General features: G+C 40.3%; 1 protein-coding gene across 1 annotated transcript; it reads right to left on the reverse strand.

The window, feature by feature from the left end:
• Window positions 1-783: 783 nt before the first annotated feature.
• Window positions 784-2,019, reverse strand: LOC108358154 (uncharacterized). The gene is made up of 2 exons (XM_017609332.1): window positions 1,527-2,019; window positions 784-1,063 (listed from the first exon to the last, which is right to left on the reverse strand). Exons 1-2 carry the CDS (start codon window positions 1,754-1,756, stop codon window positions 844-846), a joined length of 450 nt encoding a protein of 149 aa, XP_017464821.1. The 5' UTR covers window positions 1,757-2,019; the 3' UTR covers window positions 784-843.
• Window positions 2,020-9,722: the final 7,703 nt, after the last annotated feature.

The following is a 9,722-nucleotide window of genomic DNA, read 5'->3' on the forward strand; positions in this document are numbered from 1 at the left end:
CTGTGTACCTAGTTTGTCCCTGTTTCTAGATGATAACACCTTGCCTTTGCCGAAGCCCTCCCTCGCAAAGTTGAGGAGGGTTCGCTTTGCAACCTGTTCAACTGAGAGATGCAGTGGCTCTAGTTCCAGCATTACCTCCAGCGCTGCCGTCGGGCATGTGCGCATTGCTCCCGTAATGCAAACACATGCCAGACGTTGAAGCTTAGAGAGGGTCTGCCTCACCGTTACCATAGTAGTCCTGGAATACCAAGCCACCGCACCATAAGGCACTATAGGCCTCACTATCATAATGTACACCCATCTGAGGATCCTCGGAGTGCACCCCCAGGATTTACCCGCTAGACGTTTGCACACCATCATCGCTGTCGTGGCCTACGAGGTGACCGCATCAACATGGGCCTTCCACAGAAGCTTGGGAGTCCAGGGTAAGCCCCAGATACTTAACCTCTGTGGCGACATTGACTACGGCCCCATCCAAGGTCAAGCTCCTCATCCCCTGAAGATTTCGTTTCTTGGTGAAGGGGACTATAGAATGTCTTAGAGAGGTTGATATTTAAGCCTACGTCTGCGCACCACCTATTTGCAAGGTTAAGACCTCTTTGGACGATGTCACAGAGAGTACTAGCGAACTCGCCTCTAGCGATAATCACTATGTCTTCCGCGTACCCTTCGCAACGGACGCCCTCGTTAGTGAGTATCTGTAAGAGTTCGTACACAACTAAGCTCCACAGTAGAGGAGATAATACTCTCTCTTGCGGGCACCCTTTTGTCGTTTGTATTTGAACGACGCTTCAGTTTCGGCGATCCTGGTCTGCAGTAACCTTGCTATCCATCGTCGGATGGTTAGCTGAACGTTATGTTTCTCAAGAGCTCTGTCGACTCCCAAATGGGAGGCGTTATCAAAGGCCCCTCGATGTCGAGGAAGGCACAGAGCACCACCTCATCACACTCAAACGCCCTTTGTATTTCCTCCGTTAAGGCATACAGCGTAGTGTCCGTGGATCTACCAACCCTGTACGCGTGCTGGTTGGAATGCAGAGGGGTTTGTTTCAGAGTGTTAAACCTGATTTCATGGTCAATAATTTTCTCCATTGCGTTTAAAAGCCTGATTATGGCAACTGAACTTGACTTAACGGAACGTAGAACTTAGAGAATCAAAATGAAACAGATTTCGACGTGGAATTAAGTTACGTTAAGTTTCGGCTGTTCAATTATAAGCAACACCCATTTAACAGAATTTTGAAGAGAAAGCCGTAAGTTACGTTAAGTTGCCATAATCAGACCATAACATAAAGGATTTGAGACTTATCGGCCTGAATGACTTGGATCTACCCACCCTGTACGCGTGCTGGTTGGAATGCAGAGGGGTTTGTTTCAGAGTGTGCAACCTGATTTCATGGTCAATAATTTTCTCCATTGCCTTTAACATAAAGGATGTGAGACTTATCGGCCTGAATGACTTGGATCTACCCACCCTGTACGCGTGCTGGTTGGAATGCAGAGGGGTTTGTTTCAGAGTGTGCAACCTGATTTCATGGTCAATAATTTTCTCCATTGCCTTTAACATAAAGGATGTGAGACTTATCGGCCTGAATGACTTGGCAAGATAGTAATCCCTCTTACCTGCCTTCGGTATAAAGATACCCTTGCCCTCTGCCCCACCTTGGGAATGTGGGCCAGTGCTAGACTGTACCACATAATATCCACAAGATGTGGAAGTAAGAGCTCCCTGTCCTGCTTCAGCAACACCGGACATATACCATCCCCTGTTTGCCGGTTTATAAGGCTTTTAGCCAGCCTCCAGTGCGGTGGGGATGGCCTGATGCACGGAACATCGCTTCCCTAGCGGTGGGAATGGCGTCCGGAAAGTGCGCCGACAGCGGGGCGAGTGCCCTTTCCCGTTCAGTACCCGAGAAAGTCCCATTAGGTAGCCTAATAGACAACCTGGTGCCTGTGTTGTCCCTTGTCAAAGCTTTATGAAGCCTAGCAGCTGCAGGAGTGGTCGCGATGTTCTCAAAAAAGGTCCTGAAGCTGCTACGCTTGGCTTTTCTAATCTCCTTATTGTACTTTGTCAGACTGACTGAGTATTCCTCCCAGTTGCCGGTACGCTTTGCTCTATTGAAAAGTCTGCGCACCTCCTTCCTAAGAACCGAGAGTTCCCGTGACCACCAGGGAGACTGAGCCTTCCCCTTAGACTTTGACACGGGACAGCTGGACGTAAAGGCATCTAAAATAGTGCCGTTCAGCCTGTTAACCCTGTCCTCTAACGGCATACAATCTACATTTCTTTGTTGTACCTCTACCCTGGGTAGGTTTAGTCTAAGTACCTCTTCAAATTTGGCCCAGTCTGTTTTCCTGGGGTTTCTCTTGGGGTTACCTGTCTGACGAACAGCTCCCAGTGCCAACCGGATAATCCTGTGATCCGACAGTGATGGCTCAGATGAGACCTTCCACTGAACGATCAGAGGACTGGCCAGTCTGTTGCTGAGAGTGATGTCAAGAACTTCCTCTTTGACCCTAGTAATGAACGTTGGTTCATTACCGACATTGTGAATGCTCAGGTCTTCGCTAATAATATATTCTAAAAAGCACTCACCCCTGCGGTTCGTGTCCGAGCTGCCCCCCTCCATATTGTGTGAGCGAATGTATAAGCCGAAAACAAGCAAAATCGAGCAACGAAAAAAGTTTGAAAATCGTGCATGGGGGAAAGACGAACCGTTCAGGAAATATGCTCACGATAAGATCGTGATTGGTAACCGCATCCATATTACAGAAGGAATACCGGATCGTACTCTTTGCAATCAAGCACGTATGCAGCAGTTCTTAACAGTAGAATCTCTAATAGAAGCGTTCGACACAATTCTATTAAAGTAGTCATCAGTTTTAACACAATCTAGCGCTGTTATACTATGTTCACGTTGAGCCTTTAACTCGAGTTTATGGGCCATTTTGGAGTTAAACGGTTAATACTGTGTTCACGTTGAGCCTTTAACTCGAGTTTATGAGCTATTTTGGAGTTAAACGGTTAACACTACTCATTAACTCTGAGTTTGCCATACCAAAAATTTTCGTTTAACTCGCCTCAAACACCACTTTTATTTGGAGTTAAAGTGAATGCAACCCTATTTTTTGCACGAATTTGGTTTGTGTCTCTCCATGGTTGTCAAACTTTGGCCGCACTAGTATACAAATTTGTCCGCACTGTCGAATTTTGACATTTCACAATCATATGTTTTGCTGTTTTTATAAGAAGTGGAGAATATCTGTTTGCGTGAAATTTGGTAAGTTTTTAAGAAAATTGCAAAATTTATCATTAATATGACATTTAAACTTGTATACATAAAACACAACTATATTATAGAATGGAAATAATCTTCCGGACAGGTTTTCAAAGTTTTCCCGAGCAGTGCCACCCGTGTTCTGTATAGCAGAATGGAACGTGCAGAAAATATAGAAACCTCGGCGAGAAAAAGGCGCAAGAAGAGTTTTTGAGAAGGCGGGGCAGAAGCTTGCTTTGTGGAGTTGTGGGGCCAGAGGTACAGGTAAGATAAAAACACGGAATATAATAATTAAGAAACATGCATACATATATGTATGTGTATTTGTGCTGAAAATGCAAGGAATCCGGCCTTCAGGAGGTTCGCCGGCGCAGTGGCATCTGTACGAGGCAGTGCACAGAATAATCGGAGGTCACAGAATCAACAACGTTGACGTTGTCGTAGAGGAGAGCATTCAAAGTGAATATTAATTTTTTTATTTAATTTTTGCTAATGTGTTAGCAGAACGCGAATAAGCGAAAGTAAATAAACAAACGTCAAACTAAACTCGGAGTTTATTAAACACCCCAACGAGAACACTTGACAGTTGTTCATTAACTCAAAACGTTAAACTCGAGTTAATATTTCAACGTGAACATAGTATTAGGCTGACGAAACTTAAAACTACTGATGCCAGGGTCTCGCAGAAGTGGGAAGTGAAGAAGAAAAACAGTTACAACTGCGGAAAACTGGGACATGAAAGTGGTGAATGTCCGATGAAAAGTCAAGGTCCAAAGTGTTTTAATTGCGGAGAGCTTGGACACATTGCATATGTTTGAGAAAAGCCAAGGAAACAAAGCAATCCAATATAGTAACGTACAAACCCTACACACGATACATAAAAACTGTTTTGATTGGTGGTCACGAAATTGAAGCACTTGTTGATACAGGCAGTGATCTAACGTTGATGTGTGAAGATGAATATGTGAAGATTGGGTCACCGATGTTGAAATCTTCAGAAGTGCGTTTCTCTGGGTTAGGATCACCGGCACTGATGTAACTGGGGAATTCGACACGGAAGTAGTCATAGACGGACATATTTTTCCGATTCAAATCGAGAGTCATTTCTAATGACATTGCAAGACATCGTCTTTTGATTGGAAATGATTTCCTGGTACGAAGAATCTTTCATGCCAAACAGGGTGTGATTTATATGGATAAAGATGACGACGAGGTTGCTGAAATTTTTCTAATTGATGTTTATAATGAGAAAGATGATTGGAAGGTTGATTTTTCCCATATAGAAGACCATGGACTTAAATCTGAAGTGGATAAAATAGTTAACGAGTATAAGCCGAAATAAAAGGTTGATACGACGGTGAGTATTAGATTAGTGCTTAAAGACAATGAACCTGTATACCAGAAGGCGAGAAGATTATCCCCAGCCGAAAGAGATATCGTAAACAAGCAAGTTGAAGAGTGGCAGAGCCAAGGTATAGTAAGACCTTCGACATCTGATTACGCCAGTCCGATAGTTCTGGCTAAAAAGGAAGATGACCCCCATCGGCTCTGCATACATTATAGATTCCTGAATCGAGAAATTGTAAGGGATCGATTTCCCTTCCCTTTAATTGAGGATCAACTGGATGGAGTTGAAGGTTCAAAAATATTCAGCACACTAGACTTGAAGAATGGGTTCTTTCANCCATGTTCCATGTGGTGTCGCCATCAGTATTTCAGAGGTATATTAACGCCATTTTTAGAGAAGAAGTCCATAAGGGCATTCTATTGACNGGCAGAGCCAAGGTATAGTAAGACCTTCGACATCTGATTACGCCAGTCCGATAGTTCTGGCTAAAAAGGAAGATGACCCCCATCGGCTCTGCATACATTATAGATTCCTGAATCGAGAAATTGTAAGGGATCGATTTCCCTTCCCTTTAATTGAGGATCAACTGGATGGAGTTGAAGGTTCAAAAATATTCAGCACACTAGACTTGAAGAATGGGTTCTTTCATGTTAAAGTAGACTCGCCAAGTGTGAAATATATTAACGCCATTTTTAGAGAAGAAGTCCATAAGGGCATTCTATTGACTTACATGGATGATTTGATAGTTATTTCGAAAGACGTAAATGAAGGTTTGCTAAGGTTGAGAAAGGTATTTAACATAACATCTAATGCGGGCTTAATCATCAATTTTAAGAAGTGTTATTTTTTGACGAGTCGCGTTGAGTTTTTTTTTTTTTATTATTTATTTGGTTTTTGTTATTTTGCATAGTCAGTGGGATCGTCGGTTCGAATCCTACTGAAAGAAGTCTGATGAGGAAATGTGGGGACCATGTTCCATGTGGTGTCGCCATCAGTATTTCAGAGGTATATTAACGCCATTTTTAGAGAAGAAGTCCATAAGGGCATTCTATTGACTTACATGGATGATTTGATAGTTATTTCGAAAGACGTAAATGAAGGTTTGCTAAGGTTGAGAACGGTATTTAAGATAACATCTAATGCGGGCTTAATCATCAATTTTAAGAAGTGTAAGTTTTTGACGAGTCGCGTTGAGTTTTTTTTTTTATTTTTATTTATTTATTTGGTTTTTGTTATTTTGCATAGGCAACTGGCTGAGTCAGTGGGATCGTCGGTTCGAATCCTACTGAAAGAAGTCTGATGAGGAAATGTGGTGATTTCCGAAATAGCTATCACTTCTACCATTTTTTCAAATTATTGTTGCTTTTCCACAATAAATTTTCTTTAAAAAACGGCCTCGAGCTCAATAAAAATTGTTGAATATAATTGTTATAAGGCCAAAAAATAACAAAAACAAATAACTTAAGGACGAGCACACCTAAAAGTTAAACATTCTAAAAATAGAATTATTAGCAAAAACCAACAATACCAACAACCACATGATCAAGTGAATTGCAGCGGAATAGCTGCGCTTGATTGTGTTGGCATAACAAAAATGAAAATAGTGGAAAAAAAGCAAACGATAATTTACAAGGCGTACTTAGCACGGTGCATAGGCAACTGGCTGAGTCAGTGGAATCGTCGGTTCGAAGCCTACTGAAAGAAGTCTGATGAGGAAATGTGGGGACCATGTTCCATGTGGTGTCGCCATCAGTATTTCAGAGGTATATTAACGCCATTTTTAGAGAAGAAGTCCATAAGGGCATTCTATTGACTTACATGGATGATTTGATAGTTATTTCGAAAGACGTAAATGAAGGTTTGCTAAGGTTGAGAACGGTATTTAAGATAACATCTAATGCGGGCTTAATCATCAATTTTAAGAAGTGTAAGTTTTTGACGAGTCGCGTTGAGTTTTTTTTTTTATTTTTATTTATTTATTTGGTTTTTGTTATTTTGCATAGGCAACTGGCTGAGTCAGTGGGATCGTCGGATCGAAGCCTACTGAAAGAAGTCTGATGAGGAAATGTGGTGATTCCTATCACTTCTACCATTTTTTCAAATTATTGTTGCTTTTCCACTATAAATTTTCATTAGAAAACGGCCTCGAGCTCAACAAAAATTGTTGAATATAATTTATTTATTTATTTATTTAATGTCTAAAGTTGTAAGTGGTACAGACATTATGAAAAATTACAAGCTATGTAGTTAAATTTTTGGTACAATTTGAAGCGTTAAATGAACTAAGAGTAAATACAAAGGCTAATCTAAATTTTTGCACAATAAATAGTTTTTCAATTTAGTATAGATAATTGATTTTGATTCCGACAAGTCAAGATCCAAAAATTTTGAGAAACAGTTGTACTCAGTCAAAGCCCTGACAATGGGGGCATTTGCATTGTAAATTGTTTTATTTAAACCAATACGAAAAGTATCAAAGCGACGAAGGTTTCTACTCGGCACGGTGAAATCTATCAACCCAAGAAGGGACGAGCAGTCGACTTTACCCAAGACAGTGTCAAGAAGAAATGACACGAACAGTAGTGAGCGTCTATTGTTTAATGTTAATAAACTAATCAATTGGCAACGCGACTCGTAAGGTGGAATCAGTTCAGAAAAACGTAAAGTGAGCAGAGCAAAGCGTAGGAATATTTTTTGCATTCTCTCCAAATGATTGATGTGAATAGCGTGATACGGTCTTCAGATAAACACGGCGTATTCCAGTATAGACCGTACAAAGGCAGTGAACAGAGTACTAAGTGTGTACGGGTCAGAAAATTGCGAAGAATGTCGTCTAACAAAAGGTAGCTTTGCGAGAGAGTTTGAGATGGTATAATTTATATGCGCATTAAAATTAAACTTGGAATCAAAAAACACTCCCAAGTCTTTAAACACATCAACTGATTTGAGAACGGAATTAGCTAAATGATAAGAAGTGGACAGAGGTTTAGGTAGTTTAGAGAACGTGGCTTTGTGGCATTTATTGATGTTAAGGAAGAGATGATTCTTGGAGCACCAATTATAGAGGTTGTTGAGTTCAGATTGAAGACTGACCGAGTCGCTATGACATCTAACCTCAGAGTATACTTTCAGGTCGTCCGCGTAAAGAAGAAAACGAGCTGAAGAGAAACACGACGATACATCATTGATAAAAAGAATGAAAAACAATGGGCCCAAGATACTACCCTGAGGAACTGCAGAGGTTGCAATAAATGGCTTAGATGAGAGACCATCTATAACAACACTAGAACTCCTATTTTCCAAGTACGACTTGATCCATTTCAAAAAAACAGAATGGAAACCAAAATTGGCTAGTTTAACAACCAATATTTTGTGGGTAATTTTATCGAAGGCTTTGGAGAAATCGGTGTAAATCACATCAACCTGATAGCCACGTCGGAAAGTCGCAAAGCAATCCTCTGTAAAAACTGAGAGATTAGTTAACGTGGATCTGGCCGCCACGAACCCATGTTGGTTAGGACTAATCAAATGCTTCACAATAAAATGCAGCTTATTTTTTATAATGCATTCGAATAGTTTGGAGACCGTCGATAGCTTTGAACAACACTCGACAAAAATTGAAGCCATATTTTTAAACAATTTAAGCTCCGTCATATTATCGCAACTGGTACGTATCGACCCGGCGATATGCCCATAAAACGATTGATTTTTTTGTTGTATTAATTTCTTGGGCATATCAAACATTCTCTAAAACACTCATGCGCGTCGCTACGTATGGGCAGGGGGGGCTCGAGACTTTGAAGTTTACCTTATATGTCGGTATACAATCTTCGATTATTACCACAGCGACCACAGAAATCCAGTTGCCAATATAGCAACTCAGTTGCCAGCTTGCAGTTGCCATCTGTAAAACCATTTCAGCCAGTGGCCACCCAACTGAAGTTCGGTTGCCATATGCCTAAGTCGGCTCAGATCGATGTTCTGGTCACATACATAAGTACACATTTTCATGAGTCTATCTCTTCTTATTCTGGTACTTACAAATATCGGACCAAAGTTATAATACCATTTCATGCTCATGAAAGGTATAGTTTTTAGATTTCAAATCGGTGAAGTAGGTAACAAAATATAAATTTAAACATTTTCTTAACTTCTTCCCAGCGTATCTATTAAAATGTCATTTTCAAAAATTTCATGCATTTCTATGCCATGTCGTTCCATGTCAAACATACTGTTATAGCATGTCATTGCTTCTTAGCTCAGCTGTTGTTTGCTGTTGTGTTTCTGCAGCATATTTTTAATACTATTTAATCCTGTCTTGTATGAAAATGTATATAGCAGGGGTGGACAAGGCCGAGGCCGAAAAGAACCACATCTAAGTTCTAAATGCTACAAAGAGCCACAAAAAAAGAACAAGAAAAACAAAAATTTTATTTTTAAATAAAATTATTAGAAATGAAAAACATTAATTTTATTATTATTCTATTGTAGGTAAGATAGGTATAAAAGAAAATTCAAAAGATCCCTTAGGTGAGATTTTCAAAATCTGATTTTAGGTCAGTTAAATCCGTTCGTAACAATTCTGTTAAATGTTGGATAGTCAATAGTGATTTGCTTGACCTTGGTTTGTCGGTCCAAACAGGAATCTTTATTGACGGTTGATGGATAGCTCGTTTCCAATGGATGGTGGCAAGAAAGTGGCTGACTTACGTATAATGATTTTGTATTACCGGCTTATAGTGGCACCTTTTGCCTCTATTAATTTCCACTGAGGGGAGAGTATCGACTCCCCGAATGTCGCCAGCTTTTAATACCAGCTTTTAATCCACTTTAATTACTTGGTTGTAATTCCGTTCATGCGAGGGCTGATGAGTGTGGTTCGCTCCGTGTCCAATTCCAAAANTTTTCATAGTGGCCATGTCAATTCGTGTCTATACCGATATGATGGTTCGTGTCTTGAATAATTATTGGTTACGTACATTCATCTGGCAAACCCCCATTTTGAAGTTTAGCTTTGACAGTTTTGTTATGTTTACATTTCTTATAATCGTTCTTATGTCTATTATTTGGGCAATAAAAAATAATAGATCATTATC

This window comes from Rhagoletis zephyria, unplaced genomic scaffold (genome assembly GCF_001687245.7).
Source record: "Rhagoletis zephyria isolate East Lansing unplaced genomic scaffold, Rhagoletis_zephyria_1.1 Rzeph_scaffold_00216, whole genome shotgun sequence".
Lineage (NCBI taxonomy): Eukaryota > Metazoa > Arthropoda > Insecta > Diptera > Tephritidae > Rhagoletis > Rhagoletis zephyria.

Bases quoted from the DNA above. Each gene is read 5' to 3' on its own strand.
- LOC108358154 (XM_017609332.1), bottom strand. From the start codon at position 1,756: ATGTCCGGTGTTGCTGAAGCAGGACAGGGAGCTCTTACTTCCACATCT. The intron at 1,064-1,526 runs GTTGCACACTCT...CCATGAAATCAG, and splicing joins ATTATTGACCATGAAATCAG to GTTTAACACTCTGAAACAAA.